General features: G+C 38.2%; 5 protein-coding genes and 1 long non-coding RNA gene across 8 annotated transcripts; 5 read left to right on the top strand and 1 right to left on the bottom strand.

Annotated features, from left to right (window-relative positions):
* Window positions 1-3,605: 3,605 nt before the first annotated feature.
* On the top strand, window positions 3,606-5,979 carry CCT1 (chaperonin containing TCP1 subunit 1). The gene is made up of 4 exons (XM_068296459.1): window positions 3,606-3,772; window positions 4,036-4,189; window positions 4,247-5,137; window positions 5,203-5,979. The coding sequence occupies exons 1-4, from the start codon at window positions 3,700-3,702 to the stop codon at window positions 5,756-5,758; spliced, it is 1,674 nt and encodes a 557-aa protein (XP_068152560.1). The 5' UTR covers window positions 3,606-3,699; the 3' UTR covers window positions 5,759-5,979.
* Window positions 5,980-6,103: 124 nt separating this feature from the next.
* Window positions 6,104-6,984, top strand: LOC137582030 (tropomyosin-1). Its single transcript, XM_068296461.1, has 2 exons — window positions 6,104-6,384; window positions 6,443-6,984. The coding sequence occupies exons 1-2, from the start codon at window positions 6,205-6,207 to the stop codon at window positions 6,932-6,934; spliced, it is 672 nt and encodes a 223-aa protein (XP_068152562.1). The 5' UTR covers window positions 6,104-6,204; the 3' UTR covers window positions 6,935-6,984.
* Pfdn5 (prefoldin 5) lies at window positions 6,900-7,812 on the bottom strand. Its single transcript, XM_068296462.1, has 3 exons — window positions 7,625-7,812; window positions 7,303-7,512; window positions 6,900-7,246 (listed from the first exon to the last, which is right to left on the bottom strand). Exons 1-3 carry the CDS (start codon window positions 7,721-7,723, stop codon window positions 7,052-7,054), a joined length of 504 nt encoding a protein of 167 aa, XP_068152563.1. The 5' UTR covers window positions 7,724-7,812; the 3' UTR covers window positions 6,900-7,051.
* An 85-nt stretch (window positions 7,813-7,897) lies between these two features.
* dgrn (degringolade) lies at window positions 7,898-9,435 on the top strand. The gene is made up of 4 exons (XM_068296460.1): window positions 7,898-8,084; window positions 8,147-8,438; window positions 8,512-8,616; window positions 8,681-9,435. The coding sequence occupies exons 1-4, from the start codon at window positions 8,025-8,027 to the stop codon at window positions 9,091-9,093; spliced, it is 870 nt and encodes a 289-aa protein (XP_068152561.1). The 5' UTR covers window positions 7,898-8,024; the 3' UTR covers window positions 9,094-9,435.
* Window positions 9,436-10,583: 1,148 nt separating this feature from the next.
* LOC137582939 (uncharacterized) lies at window positions 10,584-11,432 on the top strand. 2 transcript variants are annotated; one of them, XR_011033340.1, is made up of 3 exons: window positions 10,584-10,877; window positions 10,940-11,144; window positions 11,203-11,432. It is a non-coding gene; the product is annotated as an uncharacterized lncRNA (long non-coding RNA). The 2 variants fall into 2 exon arrangements; XR_011033341.1 differs by having other exon boundaries at window positions 10,584-10,887; window positions 10,980-11,144.
* A 44-nt stretch (window positions 11,433-11,476) lies between these two features.
* LOC137581886 (facilitated trehalose transporter Tret1-2 homolog) lies at window positions 11,477-18,736 on the top strand. 2 transcript variants are annotated; one of them, XM_068296275.1, is made up of 6 exons: window positions 11,477-11,939; window positions 16,363-16,477; window positions 16,537-16,728; window positions 17,002-17,187; window positions 17,249-17,493; window positions 17,557-18,736. In XM_068296275.1, exons 1-6 carry the CDS (start codon window positions 11,913-11,915, stop codon window positions 18,328-18,330), a joined length of 1,539 nt encoding a protein of 512 aa, XP_068152376.1. In that variant the 5' UTR covers window positions 11,477-11,912; the 3' UTR covers window positions 18,331-18,736. The 2 variants fall into 2 exon arrangements, with proteins under 2 accessions (XP_068152376.1, XP_068152375.1); XM_068296274.1 differs by lacking the exon at window positions 11,477-11,939 and adding an exon at window positions 15,675-16,020.
* The last annotated feature ends 2,025 nt before the right edge of the window (window positions 18,737-20,761 follow it).

Genomic DNA, 20,761 nt, shown 5'->3' with positions numbered 1-20,761 from the left:
AACCGTTGGCGAAATGTGGCAAAAAGTTCGAAAAAAAGGAGCGCGCGCTCGAGTCTTTAGAACATGGACACAACCGACAGCAGCAAAGGACAACGCACGACTACAATGACGACGGCAACGACGATGACGATGACGACGAGGACGATGATGATGATGGCAATGGCGTCGGTACACCGTACGAAATCAACACGAGCCTTACCAGACGATGAGGCAAAATGGCAGCCGAGCCGCCGAAACGTCGGCATTTAGTTGAAAGTAAGCACAAATATGAAAAAGAAGTAACAAAAATAGCAGCAGGAGTCGACGGCAGCAACAGCAGCAGCGACAGCGGCATCGGCAACGGCAACAGCGGCGACAGCAAGAAATAAATCGCTAGTAGATTATTCGTGCTGGCACCAACTTGCTCCAGATCCATATCCAGACCAGCTCCAACACCAGCAACAACACCAAAAACGCCAGCTCCGATTCTCCCTTTTCCTCTCAATCCATCTTTTGCTTTTTTATATATGTATATATTTCTTGCCTTGCGCCCGTGTGTATGCTATGAAATAAGAAAAATCGACAACCAGACAGCAAAAGGAGACAAATTTTGTTTTTATTAAAGGAGTCCTAGAGACACGGTATGCCACTTGCTGCTTACCGCCTCATTTTTTCTTCTTGCTTTTTTTCGGGTAAGTAATTTTCGCTGTTTCTATTTAATTTATGACTCTTGTTTTCTTTTTTATTTGTTGTCTTCTTGCACTGTTGTTGTTCGGTGTTTGGTTTTTCTTTTTTTGTGATTATTTGCTTTTTATTAATTAGTTTATTTGTTTATCTGCAACAGCGCAGGCAGTTGAGCCAACTGACATTTGCTATTTCTCTACTCCGTCTTTCCAATTTATAGGAGGTCCTTTTTTATGTATTTTTAATACACTCACAAGACCACAGGTTGGCTTAGATTCCACATAGGCACAGCATCCTTTCTGTCTCTCACGCATAGCCGAGTGCGTTGGTTATGGTCGGATAGAGAGACCCATGGGGGGAATGTGTGGGAAAGTCTTGACTTGGCTTACTGTTGCTTCGACCGGTTTGGATGAGGCAAAAGTTTTCTAGCCTCCTGTTATCTACCCCGTCGACATTATGTATGTATGTACATATGTATGTAAGTATTTGTATAGTTGTTGCTCCTTATTGTTGCATGCAAGACAACGTTGTCGGCGCTGCTACCGTTTATCTGTTTTATTTTATTATCTAGAATATAAAGAGGGCAAGAGCATCTATCTTAATGTTTTGGCAACTTTAGTCTAGAATAAAAACGAAACTATTTTGTGATTCAATAAAACGCTAAAATTCTCCTATTACCTTAAGTTATAATAAAAGCTAATGAAGTAAACTTGCCTCAAATTAACTGGTTAATTACTTTAATTTCAACAGAGTATCCAAATATCGACTAGATAGTTCATTTTTATGTAGTTCTTGGCCCTTTTACCTCTAACGAACTTTAGTTTATAGTCACTGTCAGTTACTTTCCATCGTTTAATAAACGGATTCTTGTAAACTTTTGCCATTTCAACTGGCCTTCTTTTAATGGAAACTAAAGGTTTATGTGTGTAGATTCATCCGCTTGTTGCTCACTTGAGGCATAACGCTTATGCTTATGGTTGTGTGTGTACTTATACGCCATGTTGCACAAGTCGCATAAAGATTATGCCATATTTTTTGGTTTAGTGAGAGCCACTTAATAGACCACAAAACGCAGCCAAAGCCTCATAAAGCAACACAAATACAAATACAAATACAAACACCCAACCAAAAGCAAATGGCCACAAATGACACGTTTGGTGTTAAATGGAGGTCGTCCGAGACGCATACAGAGTTCCCATTATATTTGTTTGAGTGTGTGCGTGTCTGTCAGTGTGTGTGTGTGTGTGTGTGTGTGTGTGTGTATGTGTGTAGTATTAGAGTGTGTGTGTCTGTCTCTGTGGTCTGTGTGTCACAGTTACAGCTAAATTGTTTGTACAACATGCATGTAGAACAAACATAAATCGCAACCACAGAGAAAAGCAGAAGCCAAAGCGGCAACAACAGCAACAGAAGCTGAGGCAAAAACCGGCCTCAGCCGTTGGGCAATTAAATTCGCTGAACATATGTAACTCTATATATGCCTACATACATATATACATACATCTACATACATATATCAAGCTGTACAGTACAGATTCAATTTATAGGTACCCTCAAGATGCCATTTCTAACTAAAAATTTAATTAAATTTATATGAATCTACATAGTATCATATGCTGAATTAATAAATATTTTCAAAAGATCCTTTGGAATTATATTATAAACTAGCTCAAAGTATATACTTGTTTCGTTATTTTTTTCTCTGATTAGATTTCTCAAGTCAATGCATTTAAAATGATCAATTAGAATAAGTATGTACGCTTGATTAAGATTTGGTTATATTCTTTAGCCATTTGTTGACATTAGTTAGTTCTTACTGTACACGTAAACACAAAAGTTTGTGCAGGGTATATAGTAAATGTGAAAGCTGTACCCAAGTCGAATTAATGTTAACCGAGGTGGTTATCAACGTTTGTTTTTGTTGTGTGCTGCTGCTAATGAGCTGTAACCAAAGGCAACAGTAGGCAATAGAAGTTCTCGGTGCTACATACATACATATATGGCAATACAATACATTTACAGTAAATTGAATTTAACAACAAGTGCACAAACACACCGACACCATAAGCCCACATAAAAGTCACACGAAAGATGCACGCAAACACACAGGAGTACGAGTCCTGTCTGAGCGTTACAATTTGTCGTGCTCTGTCGCCATTTTGACTTTATTGCATTTACTGTTAAAGGCGCCGGGTACCACAATTATCAGCTGTAGCTACTTTCTGTCCGTAGGAAGACAATATCCCCCATTCCACACACCTCACACACACAGGTGGCTAGCTTAAATTGCCCGAAATAGTCCGTCCACCGGCAGTTGAAAATAAAAAAATAAAAAAAACAAAAGGCTAATACAAAAGCTCTCTTGCACACTTGTTGTGGTCCCAAAGCTAATAAAAACTTTTACAGAGTTCGCAATGCGTTTTTAATAAATTATTTAACATAATCAAAAAAAAAACAATCTATTTCATTAAACAAAGAATAGATTATTACAAAATGCAAACAAGAAAATATATTAATAGTGCACGATCTTTTCTGTGTAATTTGCATTTAGCACAAGTTAAAAAAAAACACAAAAAAATTCACACACTATTCAAAAAGTAACGTACTTTTCAAATATCAGAGTGACAGTTTTTTTCAACCTCAATGTGTGCTGGGTATTATTCATGCTCAAATATAATATAATCTTAAATCTAAATATATACATGTATGCATGCCATTATTAAATCACAAATCTATTATCTCTACACATATCTGCAAATATTTACATTTTCAAAGATATGAATCAAATTTTAGTTCTTTAATATTTATATATTTTTTTCCAGCCAGCGGGGAAATTAGCTTGCAGCCCTAGTATTTCTATGAATAACCGATAACGTATCGGCCACATATCGATAGACGGTAAATTATCGTCCTAACTTGATAGGCAAAACTAGTAATCGATAATTACAAAAAAGGTGACTCAAAAAGCAGAAGTGAGCAGAAGCAGTATTTAATTTCTTTGTAATTAATTAAAAGTCGAATAAACACAGAACAAACATGTCGACATTGGCGAGTCCCTTATCCATTGCTGGCACCCGGCAATCAGGATCTTCGGTGCGAACACAAAACGGTAAGAATTGTCATTTTTAAAAACAGATGCTGCCGCTGCCTCAGCCGGCTGAGAGAGAAGCACGTTGTCCGAGTCAGGCGGTACGAAAAAAGTATGGCAGAATGTTCCCGAACACAGTCTGGTGTGGGAGTATTAGTCATTGTCAATAAATTTTAAAGAGAGTTTTCAACGAAATAGAAAAGATTTGTCAATTAAAATGGCCGTAAATATACGAATTGAGGTTATGACTCTATCCCCCCACATCTGTTCTTTACCGCTTGCAGTTATGGCTGCTCTTTCCATATCCAACATTGTGAAGAGTTCTCTGGGCCCAGTGGGCTTGGACAAAATGCTTGTGGACGATATTGGAGATGTGACAGTGACAAATGACGGAGCCACCATATTGCGTCTGCTGGAGGTTGAGCACCCTGCTGCTAAGTGAGTAAAAATTGAGAGAATTGTCTAATTGGGAGGATACTAATTGGTTTTATTTAGGGTCCTCGTAGAGTTGGCACAACTGCAAGATGAAGAAGTTGGAGATGGTACCACTTCAGTTGTCATTCTGGCTGCCGAACTTCTCAAGAACGCCGATGAACTGGTAAAGCAGAAGATCCACCCAACTTCCATAATCTCGGGCTACAGGATTGCCTGCAAGGAGGCCTGCAAGTACATCTCTGAGCATTTGACTGCCCCTGTGGACGAGCTGGGACGCGAATCACTGATTAATATTGCTAAGACTTCCATGAGCTCAAAGATCATTGGCGCCGATGCTGAGTTCTTTGCCACCATGGTTGTTGATGCCGCCCAATCGGTGAAGATTACAGATCCTCGGGGTCAGACAGCCTACTCGATCAAGGCCATCAATGTGTTGAAGGCTCACGGCAAGTCGGCCCGGGAGTCAGTTCTCATTCCTGGATATGCCTTGAACTGCACAATTGCCTCGCAGCAAATGCCCAAGAAAATTGTGAACGCAAAGATTGCCTGCTTGGATTTCTCTTTGCAGAAGACAAAGATGAAAATGGGCGTCCAGGTGCTTATCAATGATCCCGATAAGTTGGAAGCAATTCGTGCCCGCGAACTAGACATCACCAAGGAGCGCATCAACATGATTCTGGGCACTGGCGTTAATGTAGTCCTGGTCAGCGGTGGCGTTGATGATCTCTGCATGAAGTATTTCGTTGAAGCTGGCGCTATGGCTGTACGTCGCGTTAAGAAGAGCGATCTAAAGATCATTGCCAAGGCAACTGGAGCTGCATTCCTTACCTCGTTGACGAACATGGACGGTGAGGAAAGCTTTGATGCCAGTATGGTTGGCGAAGCTGCTGAGGTAGCACAGGAACGAATCTGCGATGATGAGCTTATCCTCATCAAGGGAACAAAGGCGCGGTAAGTAAACGAAACTATTTTCATCTCAAAGTATCTTTCCTAACTATTATGCTTACTATTTTTAGTGCGGCTGCTTCCATAATTCTGCGTGGTCCCAATGACTTCTACTGTGATGAAATGGAACGCTCTGTTCACGATGCCCTCTGTGTGGTGAAACGTGTGCTGGAAAGCAAAAAGGTCGTCGCTGGCGGCGGCTGTGTGGAAGCTGCCTTATCCATTTATTTGGAGAACTTTGCCACTTCACTGGCATCGCGTGAACAGTTGGCTATCGCGGAATTTGCCAAATCTCTGCTTGTCATTCCCAAGACACTGTCCGTGAATGCAGCCAAGGACGCCACAGATCTGGTGGCCAAACTGCGCTCATATCACAATTCCAGCCAGACCAAGCCGGAACGCTCTGAACTTAAATGGACCGGTCTGGATCTCGTCGAAGGTGTGGTGCGTGATAACAAGAAATCAGGTGTCCTGGAACCAGCCATGTCAAAGATCAAATCGCTGAAATTTGCCACCGAAGCGGCCATTACCATTTTGCGAATTGATGACATGATCAAGCTAAATCCAGAAGATAAGAGCGGCAAGAGCTATGCTGACGCCTGCGCTGCAGGCGAGCTAGATGGTTAGGTGGCACCAACACTTAAGAGATAAAGGAAGATAAGGATTTCCTATACGTCGTTCTTTAGGCATTTAATTTTAATCAGTTCATTCATCCCCATTCATTTACTTATAACAACAATTAAATTGTTCAAATAATTTCGATCTGTATTAACCAATATCCGCGCACCGAGATGATGGCTTTTCTCACGTTTTAATAAATACATAAAGGCGTCCCACTAAACTCTGAAGATCAATTGTTTATGTTTTATTTGCTTCTTGTCTTGATGAGAGAGAACAGCAACGAGTAGAGAAAATAAGAGAACAAGAGAGAGAGCTGGAGAGCGATTCGCCTATAAATAGTTTCTGCATCCAATTGTTCTATAAATACAAAAAGAAATGAAAAGAAACACATTCTTCGAGTAGATTTTTTCATAAATTTTAAGTAATTTTTTAAATTCTCATAAGAAAATAAAATGTCGGAACCTCTGGAGGAAGGTGCATTTGGTGGGGATGTCAATAACAATAATGAACAGGAGGATCAGCAGCATTCACAAAATGAATTGTTGGATATGGTATTCACATTGGAGAGCGAGAAACAGGCTCTCGTGGAAGAGTCTCGCAAGCGTATTGGAGCCCTACGCAAAGATTTTGAGGTTAGTTTTTGAATAAAATAAGGAATAAGTAAAACCATATTAAAACATTTCACCAAAGGAAGCTCGTATTGAGAATGAACGACTAAATAAGCGTGTCGTTCAATTGGAACAGTCCCTGAAGCAATCCGTCATGTTGGGCGGCACAGAAGCCCCCAAATCCCGCCAAGAGCAAGAGGAACTTTTACTGAAAGCCAAAACATTGCTTTTCGAGAAGACCAAAGTAAATAAGCAACAGGAACAACAGATTTCTGTTCTTAAAAATCAGGTGGATTCCGTTAAGGATGTTTTACAAGTCACCAAAGATATGCTTCAGCTGAAGACCACTGAATGTGAGCACACGCAGGCACGCCTAGAGAAGAGTCATTTGTGGATTAAGGCGGAACAGGATAAGTGTGCTCTGACGGAAAAGAAACTGGTCATATCCAAGGCCGTCTATGACAAGCTGAGGGCCGAGTATGATACACAATCAAAAATCTTCAAAGACCTCAAATCGGCCTATGAACAAAAGGTAAAAGTTCTCAGCTTGGCACTGGAAGAGGCCAAGAAGTAATTGAACAATTTAATAAACTATAATAATTAAATGCACAATTTTTGTTTAAACGTTTCAATAATTTAATTTCACTTTGTTCTGCACATCGTTTCCATGCTCATTTCCTCAAGCCCGCTCCTAGGCCGTCTGACTGCTTTGCTGCTGCTGCTGGGCTTGCAACAGTTTTGCAGCTTGCGCCTGCTTCATCTCAAGCACACCGATCACTGAATTAAGGAAACGAGTCTTTTGCAAGTGTATCTTTTCGATTTTCTCAATCTGTTCCTGTACGTATTCGACGCGACGTTTGAAATAGTCCTTGGATCCTTCCAGATCCTATGGAGTAAACAGATGGCATGAGATTTAAAACCTAGTCGAAAGATTTAACTTACCTTTTCGATATAATAACCAGTGCCTATGTCTATGACAAAGTTGTTGAGGTCCTTAACGCGTCCAGGTACGTACATACTGCTCGTTAGCGGCACCAGGATCTGTCGATTCTGCCACTCGGGCTGGAAAGCTTCAAGCGCCTCCTTTGAGCCGGCGTATTTGGCTTTACAGCCATGAAGAGTTGACAAAGAGTCCTGTATGTTGGTCATCTCCTGCAGAAACATGTGCATTTCAATGTTTTAGTAGCATGTGCCAAAATCCTCGCACCTCGCCCATCACCCCCGCACCCAGACACATTTCACTCGACGGCAACGATTCTCTCACCTGCTCAAACTCTTGCTTTATCTGCATCAATTGGTCTGGACTGAGCTTGGTGAGATCGATCATCTCGGCCTTTGCGGATTCGTTTGAGGTGCCAGCCATTATTTATGCTTAAACTTCTAATTTATAACAAAATTTTAATATTTCCAGTTAGTCACAGGCACACCGATTAGGCGTTGCCAGAAATCTCTTTTCCCCAGGTACGGCAACACCATCGCCAGAGTTGTTCAAGCCCATCGAGTTGCCGGAGTAAGCTATCAGGTATACTAGGTGTCATCTCTAATCCAAACGCTGCATTGCGCGAAATAGTTTTTCGCTGCGGTTTGTTTGTCTAGAATTTGTTCTATAAGTTTTTCTTCGTTACCTTTGTGTTTATTGTCACTGCTATTGGCAAAACTCAATAATGTCGGATTTAGGAAACACATCGAACGTATCAGAATCATTTGAGTCACCTCAATCCTCTGTAAGTTTATTACGAATTGGGTGTGTGGACTATATTCATGTAATTCACAAATTTTTGAATAGGCATTATTAAATCTCAGCGACATTGATTCCATAGTATCAGTACCCGGCCTTCAGTCGACTTCAGAAGTTTATGATTTAAGTGGAAATTCTTCAAACGAAATGGTTAACCCCGATTCCCATGCTAATGCCGGCAACTCAACGGATAGCGATTCCTTTCAGGATACCTCGCAAAGCAGGTCTTCGCCACCGACAACGAGCCAGAACAGCTCTCACTCGCCATCAACTAGCGCTAACGTTTTCGTTTTACAGGAGTCGCTGGACAATAGCAACATAGCTGCTGAAATTGATCGTAGTAAGTAATTAAATCTGACTTAATGTAAATAAATAAAATTTTAGAGTTATATCTTTCACCTCTTACATTCAAGTTCGTCGCTTCTGTGAGAATGTTGAAAATAATTTAGCTTCCATTGGCTTGGGCTCCGCTTCGACTCCAAGGGTTGTCCGTGGTATTCGACCTAGATTAGACACAAGTGAGTTTTATTCAGCGAAATTCAAACTCCTTGCTAAATGCAATTCCTAATTATGCATGTTAAGCTGAACCAGTTGAGATCATTGATCTGTCGGAGCAATATGAAGCTGCTCGGCAACTGGCAAGAAATCGCCCACCAGATGCTATTATTGATTTGTGCACACCAGTTGCAACACGTTTCACACCGCCTCGAGGAGCTACTCAACGCCGTCGTCTTGTAGATCCAGATCCTGATTGTATCATTGACAGTCCATCGCCGCCAAAGCGCGCCTGTGAGAGCGCGGACAACTCACAGCAGGATAATTCATATAGATGTCCAGTTTGCTTGGAATCCGCTTCCCAGCGGGAGCCCACCTCAACAAAATGCGGTCACGTGTTCTGTAAAGTTTGCATACAGGCAGCCATACAATCCTCACACAAATGCCCAATTTGTAACAAAAAGCTGACGGCTCGACAAACCTTCCGCATATATCTTTAACTATATAATAAGATCACGAACCTATGAAATACAAAAGCGCTGTGAGCAAGTTTAAACATAAGTACATCAAATTATACTTTTTTTCAGTTTGATCCATATACATAATTTAAAAGCTGTGTTGATGCCTGCTTTGTTGAATGAATAACGCATCCCCGGACTCATTTCATTATTATCATATTAAAACACATAAGCATCATTTAAGTTTATTTTCTTTTTCATACATTAATAGTTTTAGTTAGATGGATTAAGTCGAAAGCAATAAAAAATATTCAAATACGAGATTACTTATCAATATTTAAAAGACAACAAAATTTTTTAATTAAAAATTATCCTTCATAGAAATTTTGAGAAATGTTATCAACTTGGGAGCCTTCAAAACAAATAAAGTAATAATATATTTAATTTAAAATTTAGCAAATTTTGAGACGGGTAAACAAAAAACATGCCAAAGGAAATTATTTCAGTTATGTACCTATTAATTAAACAAATATTACGAGAACTTGTTCACCTGGTTATATTGAAATTTTTGATTGAAAACAATACATGAAAATATTTTGCATATTTGTTGAAAAAAAAAGAATCAATAGCTTATGGAGTATATTGGACCTTGAAGTTCAATTTATTTGTCCAGCTGTCTGCATTTGGCGTTATTGAATTTGAACCCATCCCAAAGATGGGTATAAAAGGTGGAACGAAGAACAGAGTTCTTCATCCGAGACAAACTGGTTGAACTGAAATGAGAATTTTAACCCTACTTCTAGGCATAGGCCTTTTGTCAATTTTCTTTGTCAGAAGCGATGCCGCTGAAGCCTGCACGGAAACCCAAACTCCAGATGTCGATCTATGCACGGATTGTTCCCTTGATGATAATAAGCAAAATGAAGAATGCTTAGCTTTGACGGACGAAGACACCACTACCACCACCACAACTGCAGCGCCAGGATCGCCAACATCAACTGAAGCTGGAAATTCTAATACAGGAAGTTCTACACCAACTCCTGAAAATCAAACTCCAACCGAGGCAAACAACAGCGTAACAGCAAGCAACGATATTAGCAGCAACACCAGCACTGGAAACACCGATACTTCTGCTGCCAATCGCAGAAGACAAGCACGTAGAGCCGCTCGGAGACGCAGACAAGCCAGAAGGAGGAGGAGGAGGCAACGGAGGCAAAGAAGGCGGCAGCAAAACAGAAGGAGGCAGGGCTAATTTAACTTCAAACAAAACGTAAAAATGTCCAAACAAAAAATTGAAAATAAATTGAATTAATCATTTGAAGATTATATACAGAATCTATATGTTCCTTTATAAAGCGCTTTGTGGATGTTAAATTTTACTAGATTTTGACTTTACAATCTGTAACCATTAAGATGTATGTGAGTGAATGGGTACAGGACATTCCGGTCGTCCTTATTTCTCTGCATGATATTCCTTTTAAATTATTTCGAAAAAGTATTGCAATAGAAATGTCAGTTATAGTAAACAGTATTCTATCTTCTTTCTCAACCCATTTTCTTTGTTACATTTGATAAATTAATTTAGTGAAATAAATTTCGTTTGATCTCTGCCACGCCATGAATGCAAGCAACCAGTCAAGCCATGGAGAAATCCAACCACGTCCTCTTGTGGCATCTCCGGAGTATCCAAAGCGATTGCCTGAATTTAAAGTTGGTCCTGTCGTTAATGAATTGGGTTTCACATTAAGCGAACGAGTGGCTCTTAAGCAGGCATGGAATCAAATAAAGCCCAAGGAACGTCGTCTTGGGGAAGATCTCTTCCATAGGTGAGAACAGGTAGAATATTTAAATATAGAATTATTATTAACAATTTCCTCACTATTAACAGATTTCTCAATGAACATTATTTTGCTATGTATACATTCCAGTCAAATAAAAAACTAAATCTTCATAGTCTGCATACTCATGCTCGGAGTTTTGTGCATTTCATTGGCGACCTGATAAATGAATCTGATCCAACAATGTTTCAGTTCATGGTTCATGATGTCAGTCAAATACACAATTGCAGGCATGTCCCGAAACCCTATATTGAGGTAATTTGTAATCTGTCGAGAACTATAAGCACCCATTGTAACTCCAACTCCCCAACAGATGCTGCTCCAAGCTCTAACAGATTCAATACTCAAAGACCTTCAAAAGATCACTTGCCCAACATTGGAGAACGGCTTAAGGCGCTTGGTGGAGAAATTCAAAAATTATATGGATGAAAGTGATTGCAATACCAAATCTACTGTGTCCTATAAGCGACAAATGAAAAGAGGCAAAGAACTCATACCAAGCAAACAGTTCGAATTTGATTCTTAACTAGCAATATATAACGTATACGCACCGAGTGAACTTAATTGACATCGATGTGAAAAACGCTTCCCGAATCGCTGATCTATAAGCATAATTCCAACGTTGTCCAGTTGGCTTTGTCATGCAAACCTCATCGAATTTATATATCTCATTGCTGCCGACGTCGACTTCGCTGCGACTTCAACTGCTCATATCAGTTGGCGTTGGTCGCCGACGTCGCAGTAACTATGTATATACAAACGTTGATTTTGTTTAGCTGCTCAACGTATTTCCTTCGGAGACATTCAGTTTTAATCGGACGCTCAACGCGCCCATCCGCACGTTTCGATAGTTAACAACAAAAAAAATATTCTAAAATTGTTTGGAATAAGGCGTATCTAACAGAAATCTATGTGCAGATTAGCATTTTAACTTTTGTCCAGTGGTCTCTCACTTTCTGAACAATAAACCAAATTATAATTGGCCTATCCATTGTGTTAACTGTAATATATTTTTGTTAAATTATGGTGGCCGGCGAGGACATTAAAAAGGCAAGTCAAGTGTGTCAAATTAAGTGCATCGAAGAAACTTAAGCGATAACTTAATAATCTTGTTTTCTAAAATTTATTGGCTTATAAGATTGCTTTATATAAAATATTAATCTCTGGATTTGGATTTGAATTCTGGCATCTGAATAGATTTATATACAAATTTCTAAATATTTTTGTATTTCTCCAAAAGTTTAGCTTTCAAATTGGATGCCCTGTTGCTTGTATATCACTTTATCACAATATTTAAAAACGATAGGAAAATAAAGACATAAATCTGACAATAAATCTTTCAATCAGTTCAATTTGACTTTGGAAAAGCCATTTTTTATAATTAATCCACCAACATTTAAATTGAATTGACACTTTAATTGTTTAAAACCTTAAAAACGTGAAACCTTGAGCACAAATATTACGAATTGGAACGAAAGGACGCTTTTAAATACCAACATATCAAACGACAAACGTCTTTTTATTTCAAGAAAATAAAGTTTAAAGAGTTTATGGATATATATTTTAGACCCATTAGCAATAAAGTATAAAAATTTGTTTTAAGATCTCTTCGTGGTCCTATAAAGCTGTAGGCAAATTTTTATGAATATCATAATAATGCACAGATCCAAATCGCTTTGCCACTTCAACTTGTCTTTATTGTGGCTAATTAGTTAATAATTTTTTCAATTAATTTATTGCCTATTAATTCGTTTCAAATTTTGTATAATCAAGTTAAGGAAATTAAAAGAAAAAAAATATATCTTATCAGGATTTACCTACTACAACCTCCTTAAAGAAGTTTACGAGTATAAAAATGTTCAAGATTTATACAAGAGTTTCAATTTGAACAGTTTTGTTTACTACAGTCCATATACTTTATTTATTTAAGAGTGTGCGTGTGTGTGTGTGTTTCCATGGTAAATGATTTCGTAATCAACAGCCATAAACAAACGATTAAATCTAAGGCTTAGAGGGATATGAACTATAAGGGATATGAACCTACTTCAGACTCAGCATCAAGTGGCAATTTTGCACTTGGGGCATAGAGCGAGCAATTCATTCAATAGATCTGGCCACTTGACTTTGGGTTTTTGTATAACAAATGGGTTACCAATGTGGCCACTTAAAGTTTACCTCTCCGTTTTGTAATAATCCCAATAAACATGTATGTGTGTGTGTGTGTGTGCTCGAGAACGTTTCAATTTAAGTGAAAAAGAACTTGGGTTGGTATTTCGTATTTTGGTAGATTTTTGATTGTTGATTGGGCCCGTGGCCGAAATGGTCTTATCGTTTGGTACGGGGTTATAAATATATTAAATCGGTTTGGGGTCTAACAGCAGCCGTGCAAGTGATCGGCTTTTTTGGTTCACGCCGAGACCAACTGTTTTCGATAACGAGCATAGGAGAGAAACCTTTGAGCATGACGTTCGATTCTTTTGCATTGAGAGATTCTCAAAAACTTTGATTAAAAGTGATTCATGTATACATACGACATAACTGTATTGTTCCCTATTGATATTAGGTGATAAAACCCAGTTTGAGATAACAGAAATGTCTAGGGATGATTGTAATTTCCAACCGAAAATAAAATTGGGAAATGAATAACGAATTGTATTCATATGTTTGTTTGCTTGCTTCTGTTTTATGGCATTGGCGGAGTGCCTAATAAAAATGCGCCATATATCCGTAGTTTTAGTCGCGTGCCTATCAATAGCCAATGTTTGTGTTTCGGACATATTTATAATCAAATATATGCATATCTCTTGTTGTTTGTGCTGGTAAATGTTTATCTTGCCTATGTCAAGCAATGAAAATAAAATTACTATTTATCGCAATGCATATGAATCGTACATATACATACATATATGTAAATAAGTATATGCATTCCAGACAAATCATTGTGATTTTGCATTCTGACTTTAGGTGGATAAATATTCCAGAAGCATTGTTTTCCATTGTCCCAATGATAAAAACATATAAAAAATAAACTGATTAACCCCAGCGAGTAACAAAAGGATTGTTTTAAAACAAGTTCAATGTCAATACGACATAAAGAAAAATTCCTGTAATCAATATAAAGTGTAGCATACTTTGAGGTGCACCCTGCATAAATAACAACAAGACCGAAATGTCTTAAGGCTTTTAATTGATTCTTGGTCAAAGGTATTGAGAAAAATTATGGCAAACGCGTCACATAAACTTTATTGTTTATTGTTTATAAGTTTGCCTCAATTGCACACAGCAGAAAGGTAGATAAATGTGGGCGTGAACGCGGAACTTTTACCGACGAGAGAAAAAACCTTTGCTATACACAAACATACATACAAACAGACATGGGCGTAGTTAGGTTTTTATTCAACCCTTTTAATTGCATTGCAGCAAGTCTTATAATTTGATGTTTGGACCGCAAAAAATTGACTACTTTACATTACTTTTGTGCACTTTTCTGTGTGATTAACGATTAAATTCAAAACTTTGATTTCTTAAAGATGCTTAAAATAATAAAATGGTATCTACAGATCATAACTTTTCACTCTTCTAATACAAGTAATCTAAAGTCTCCCCCTTCTCCTACTACTATGGGCAACAAGCCTCCTAAGGCAAACAAACTAATAGTACTTAGTTGATGCGGCCAGACGAGAGGCAGCAGATGGCCAGAGAGGGGCCTGAACTTGACATCGGCAAAGGCCCAAGCAATAGTAAAAACAAACAGAGCAAAGCCAACAACGCAAACTAATTAGCATGTGATGTGGATGAGCTATCAACGCACACACACACACACACACACACACACGTACAACAAGGTGGGTGGGTGTGTCTGGCTGTTTCGGTGGTCAGTGCATCGAGCATCTATGTATATTGCATCTTTCTGTATCTCTCTCTCGCTCTCACGAAATGGCGACAGGTTTCTTTGGCATGCACTTGACGCCATTAAAGTTTACGTGCTACATTTTATAATTAAACAATTTGGTTTTTAATTTTGCATTCTAATAAGGACTGCAGTTTACTCGTGCGGTTATTCTCTGCCTTTTGTGATCGCTTAATCAAAACAAAAGTTTATTTTTAAACACAATTATTATCAGCATTTTATGAAGAGTGATCAACAGAGATGCAGAACCTTGTCTTGATAGGTTTTGTTTATAAAGTTGTTAAATTCGGTTATGAAATGCTTTGATCACTTTCAAAAGAAGTACAAATTTGGCGTAGATTTTTCTATTCTTATACTTCTGAAATTTACCAAATGCATTTGGCAAATGCAACGCATCGTAATGCATTTTATTTTCCTCTACAATTTGCGTTTATGTAAAAACAATTGGTGCATTTGCCGGAAGCATTTCAATTTTGTTTGGACTTTGGCCAGTGTGAAGAGGGGCGTATGCGTAATGTGTGATTATGAAATCGAATTTAACGATTTTAGGTTGTTATTGCTATTCACCTGAGATGGAAATTCATAGAAACTAGTTGCAGAAACGGAAACAATAGACACATTTGTTTAACAGGTAGCTTTTAATCGCTTTGGCACATGGCGTACATGTAATTCAGATAAGAATTTGCGTCCATGGGATGGCAGGCCAAAATAAATACAACAAATACAAGGCAGACGAAATAAAAGTGATATATAGAGAATAAAAATAAAAGATTCTATACAAAATATAGAAAGTCTGAGAATACGTTGTCTGTTGTTTTAGTTTGTGTGTCTTTTTTTTCGAAGAGTCCAACGTTTCAGTCGTTTTGAGGCGGCCAGTTGGGCCAAAACATTTGCCACAACACTCACTAAAATTAGCGGAATAACGCAAAACAAACAGATATACATATACATAGCTATGTTTCTTTTTTAAAATAGTTTGTATATATATACATAGGAATAAAAATAAATCATAAAAAATAGTGTCAACAAAATAAGATCGAGTGAAGAAGCAAAAAATCAAAGGCAAGGTGCCTTTTTGTGTGCCTTAATCATCTTATATAAGATCTTTGTGCGTGCGTGTGTGTGTGGGTGTGTGGGTGTGTGCGAGAACCCGGAAATCAACCTAGAGAAGAACGAATGGATTCGGATAAAGTAGTACGCGCTATGGCGCGTTGGTGGCAGGTAAAGGCAAAATTTTTACTTCTCTCGGGAGGAAGAAAAGTCGTTGAGGAAATTATTTTATTTATTTTTATTTTTCCTTCTGATATTTGGCCATTGCCTGTTGACTTTAAAATTGCCGACTAGTGGTATCTGACGGTTGGATATTTTTGATATCACTCGGGCAGTTGTTTGAAAGGCTTCCAAAACAGTAATGAACATTACTAACATCTTAAATATCGAACTTAATAATGTCTTAAGTTGTCTTATTAAACGACTTAGCGACATTTTTTGTTAGTTTCCGTTTTGTTATCAAAGATCAAACTATTTAATGTTTAAAACTTTTTTTTTTTTTGGTTCCTGTAGACTGTAAGCCAAGAAGATGGCGATCCCACGTCTCACAATCCAATGCTCTACGATCCCCTGCAGGATGGTGTGGTGAAGACCTCAAAAACTCGTCAATATGTGGCAGCTCTTGTTGGTAAGATATAAAAGTGTTTAGAGTGGATCAAAATACCTAATGGAATTTCTTACTTACAGTTTGTTTGGGAGCCGTTGCGGCTGGCACTGCTTTGGCCTGGACTAGTCCTGTTTTGCCGCAATTAGGTGAACGTACCGATGCCAATGCCACGACAGGAAATTCCACAATTGCTGGCAACTCGACCACAACGATTATAAACAATTCCACTACTTCCGCCAATGAAGGTGGAATACAACTAACAGCCGCAGAACGTAAGTTTTATACTGCTTTTTTCATTTGTTTAATAGTTATCAATGATTGGTTATCTGTAGCTTCAGTCTAATCTTTTGCACTCACTTCAGTAAGTGCCTCAAATTTATATTCCTATTATCAATAGAAAGCTTCACTTTAAATGCACTGTCGTATACTTAATTCGCAGACTGCACAATAGGCTAAAAATAACCATAGCCATTTCCTTTAATTTTTCTAATCTGTCACTAAGTTAGTCAAGTTTAACCCTTTTGATACTATCTGCTTACTTACAGAAACCTGGGTCAGTTCTCTATTGGCTATTGGAGCCTTTTTGGGAGCTCTACCCACAGGTTATATTGCCGATGCCATTGGACGACGTTACACGGCCATGGCCATGGATGTGCCTTTCATTTTGGCCTGGCTGTCGATTATATTTGCCCAATCTGTTGGTTGGCTTTACTTGGGACGTTTCTTGATTGGTAAGTGCTGCATTCTTCAGAGGATTCCCTTTGAGTTAACCTTGAGTTTTAATCATTTTAGGTATCGCCACGGGCAGCTTTTGTGTGGTGGCTCCCATGTACATCTCAGAGATAGCCGAGACAAGCATTCGCGGCACATTGGGCACTCTGTTTCAGCTATTGCTCACTATTGGCATTTTGTTTGTCTATGCGGTTGGTTCTATGGTATCATGGACCACTCTGAGCACACTTTGTCTAATTGTGCCCATTCTGTTGTTGGTGGGCATGTTCTTCTTGCCCGAAACGCCCGTGTACCTGCTGAAGAAGGTGAGTGATGAGCTTCATATGTCGGAGTATAGTCATAACTAACTAACTTTCACTTTTGCTCAGGGCCGACGTGCTGATGCTGCTCTCTCTCTGAAATGGCTGTGGGGTCGTTTCTGTGATTCACGCAGTGCCATACAAATAATACAAAACGATTTGGATCAAGCTGGAGCCGATGCCTCATTCTTGGATCTCTTCAGTAATCGTGGTTCTCGCAAAGGCTTGATAATATCCATGTTGCTGATGCTTTTCCAACAATTCTCTGGAATCAATGCGGTGATATTCTATACTGTGCAAATTTTCGAATCGGCTGGCAGCACTCTCAATGCCTCCAGTTGTTCGATTGTTGTCGGCATCGTCCAAGTGATAATGACTCTGACTTCTTCGCTGCTGATCGAGCGTGCCGGACGTAAGATTCTGTTGCTCTTCAGCAGTACTGTTATGACCATTTGCCTGGCCATTTTGGGTGCCTATTTCAATATCAAAGATGGCGGCAAGGATGTTTCGGCCATTGGCTGGCTGCCTTTACTCTGTGTAGTCCTCTATATAGTCACTTTCTCGGTTGGCTATGGCCCCATTCCATGGCTAATGATGGGTGAACTGTTTCTGCCCGATGTCAAGGCCACAGCGGTCTCCCTCACCGTCATGTTCAACTGGCTGTGCGTGTTTTTGGTAACGAAATCATTTGGCACCATGAACGAATCATTGGGATCGGACGTCACCTTTTGGTTCTTTGCCGTTTGCATGGCCCTGGCCACCATCTATGTGGCATTGGCCGTGCAGGAGACGAAGGGCAAGAGTGCCAGTCAGATACAAAGCTGGCTGAGTGGTCGTCAATAAAGATAACCACACAATATGCAAATGGGGGGCGGGATCAGTTTGATGGCTTACAACAAATGACATTGTACTCGTATGTAAATAAGCAGCCTATACCAAAAAAAAACACACACAATCACTTGCCGAATGTATCTATACCCTCTATTCAAACTGATTAACTCTTTGCAGATGAGTATAGAACTGTAGCATCAAATATTTAAGTACCCTAATTATTTGAGAAAAACATTGACTTTGAAGAAGACCTTAAGAGTGTACTATATAGTTCAATTAGTTTTTAAGTATTACTCCCAACTGTATCCTCGTGTCTATTTTCATTTCAGTAAGTTGCCAAAGACATGTATTTTACTATTTGTGTATAATTTGTATGTGTAATTGTATATTTGATAATAAACACTAAACTGTACAGTTATCGATTGGCTTTAATAATAAGAGCTCATCACATTTGATAGCAATAATTCGCTGATAACCCTAATATTCAGATTCCGACTACTATCCACAACAGTCCTGTCTACGCCTTTTCCTATCAGTAATCATATGATTAGACCACGCCTACTTGTGGCGCCATTCACCTGACATTTCGATTTTGATTGATCGCTTCAAATGTAATAAATTGATAACTGTATTTACTTAAAAATATAGTTTACTAGCGAGCTGTCGTTAATTCTACAAATGCAAATATTTAATTTGAAATTTGTAGGAAGTGCTGTTCAATGTGACGAGAGATAAATAAAACATATATTATATATAGGCATTTTTATTGATTTTGATATTTGCTCAAATGTGCAATAGGTTGATTATTGCTGGAGATCCACAGACATCCATCAATAATTGCAATTGTTTCAAGTGTCGTGTATATAGGTATATATACATATGCATCCATATCCACATCTACAGCTATATACATATGTTCATATTTATGTACATAGTTCAATTGAGCTGAGGTAAATTTATCCAAATCAACTTCTAAAAGTATGAGATGTATGGATGTATTGAAAATTCTCTTGTTTTTAACCGACTTGTATAAATAATATATCATTCCACATGTAATTTAGTTATTAGCTATAGGTACAACAATTTGTAGTACGCAATTTGTCATACTTGTGCTAGATTTATAACTTCTTTAAATAGTTTTTACGCGTATCTATAATATTAAAGGTTTTAGCAAATACATCTTAAATTTTTGGCCAAAAAGGTGTAATTGTTGCTCAGGTGCATTTCCTGTTGACATGATGACAACATTTGCGGTTCATAGTCAGAATAAAATAACCAATTTTTTTTTCATTGAGTTACTTGGGAGCTGAGAATACCAGAACTAAAGTCCATGAATATAAACATCTTAAGTTCGTATGTACATATACTAAATTCAAATCTTGTTTTCAGAATAAACTCTAGTCTACAGGTGACTTGATTGGGTCATAGGTGAATTGGTAGACAATTTAGCTTTAGACCTGTCTTTGATCTAAATAGTTTCATATTAAACAAAATAATAAAATAAATAAGAGAGATTTTAAAATTACCTTGACCTTACATAATGTTCTATTCATCTAACAGTAGTAACTACTATTTAGAAATTATATTGACCATTGAACATTAGAATAATGTAATTCTAACTATGATTTGATTCCGAGTCCTTTGCTCTGACTACAATCATTTTAGAGGCTCCACTTCCTTTTCTAAAAGCTTTCTATTTAGTTATCTGCTTTAATATATTAAATCGTTTGTCTATGATTCGTGCTGCTCCATATACGTCTGCGCCCTTCATTCAGTTGGAAGTGGTCTTTGTCCTTGAATCGTACTGTCTGTTCGATCTGCCCAGTTGCAGATGGTACAAGACTCGAATGCTCAATAGCATGTGGAGTGGAGTAAAGAAAATAGGTCTTCTCCTCTTCGAATTCCATAAAGAAGTAACTTTTATATTTCGGTTACATGAGTTAGAAGTTCATCATAAGCCATGTAACAGAAGCTTTTAGAACATGTTAATGGTATTCAGTGGTAGAAACTCCAATAATCTTAAACAAATAATATAAGAAATCTAAATAATCTAAGTTAACAATGACGTCTCCTCCAACACTGTCCTTGAACTTACTACGCGTTGTCCGCGTCAAGGTCCAGGCCATTAGTTAGCCTTAAGTCTAATGCAAGATTCATAAGCTGCAAAAATCAAGTTTAAGGATTCTCAAACTATATTGTTTTTAAGTCCTTTCGTACATTTAAATATTTTCCGATGAGTTTTGCTGAAATTGATAAAAACTGATTACGTTCACCCAACTGTCAACTTAGTATGCCATTTAAATTGATCTCTAATTCTTGTGAAATTACATGGGAAAATATTATCCATATCCTCGAAACTAACATTAAACAAAGAGTTTAAGCCTACCACAATGTAATTGTGTCTCAGTAATTGCAATATTCAAAGTATGTTAAAAAATGCGTT

The sequence above is a fragment of the Drosophila tropicalis genome, unplaced genomic scaffold, assembly GCF_018151085.1.
Source record: "Drosophila tropicalis isolate 14030-0801.00 unplaced genomic scaffold, ASM1815108v1 contig_859, whole genome shotgun sequence".
NCBI classification, from domain to species: Eukaryota; Metazoa; Arthropoda; class Insecta; order Diptera; family Drosophilidae; genus Drosophila; species Drosophila tropicalis.
This window is presented reverse-complemented; position numbering and strand designations above follow the sequence as displayed.

What these genes read in the sequence shown, in the direction of transcription:
- CCT1 (XM_068296459.1), top strand. Translation starts at nt 3,700, where the DNA reads ATGTCGACATTGGCGAGTCCCTTATCCATTGCTGGCACCCGGCAATCA. An exon ending in TTCGGTGCGAACACAAAACG is followed by an intron (nt 3,773 to 4,035) that starts GTAAGAATTGTC and finishes TACCGCTTGCAG; the next exon opens with TTATGGCTGCTCTTTCCATA. An exon ending in ATCAAGGGAACAAAGGCGCG is followed by an intron (nt 5,138 to 5,202) that starts GTAAGTAAACGA and finishes TACTATTTTTAG; the next exon opens with TGCGGCTGCTTCCATAATTC.
- LOC137581886 (XM_068296274.1), top strand. Translation starts at nt 15,976, where the DNA reads ATGGATTCGGATAAAGTAGTACGCGCTATGGCGCGTTGGTGGCAG. An exon ending in ACAACTAACAGCCGCAGAAC is followed by an intron (nt 16,729 to 17,001) that starts GTAAGTTTTATA and finishes GCTTACTTACAG; the next exon opens with AAACCTGGGTCAGTTCTCTA. An exon ending in CTTGGGACGTTTCTTGATTG is followed by an intron (nt 17,188 to 17,248) that starts GTAAGTGCTGCA and finishes TAATCATTTTAG; the next exon opens with GTATCGCCACGGGCAGCTTT.
- dgrn (XM_068296460.1), top strand. Translation starts at nt 8,025, where the DNA reads ATGTCGGATTTAGGAAACACATCGAACGTATCAGAATCATTTGAGTCA. An exon ending in TTGAGTCACCTCAATCCTCT is followed by an intron (nt 8,085 to 8,146) that starts GTAAGTTTATTA and finishes ATTTTTGAATAG; the next exon opens with GCATTATTAAATCTCAGCGA. An exon ending in TCGACCTAGATTAGACACAA is followed by an intron (nt 8,617 to 8,680) that starts GTGAGTTTTATT and finishes ATGCATGTTAAG; the next exon opens with CTGAACCAGTTGAGATCATT.
- Pfdn5 (XM_068296462.1), bottom strand. Translation starts at nt 7,723, where the DNA reads ATGGCTGGCACCTCAAACGAATCCGCAAAGGCCGAGATGATCGATCTC. An exon ending in TAAAGCAAGAGTTTGAGCAG is followed by an intron (nt 7,513 to 7,624) that starts GTGAGAGAATCG and finishes ATGTTTCTGCAG; the next exon opens with GAGATGACCAACATACAGGA. An exon ending in CTGGTTATTATATCGAAAAG is followed by an intron (nt 7,247 to 7,302) that starts GTAAGTTAAATC and finishes TTTACTCCATAG; the next exon opens with GATCTGGAAGGATCCAAGGA.
- LOC137582030 (XM_068296461.1), top strand. Translation starts at nt 6,205, where the DNA reads ATGTCGGAACCTCTGGAGGAAGGTGCATTTGGTGGGGATGTCAATAAC. An exon ending in CCCTACGCAAAGATTTTGAG is followed by an intron (nt 6,385 to 6,442) that starts GTTAGTTTTTGA and finishes ATTTCACCAAAG; the next exon opens with GAAGCTCGTATTGAGAATGA.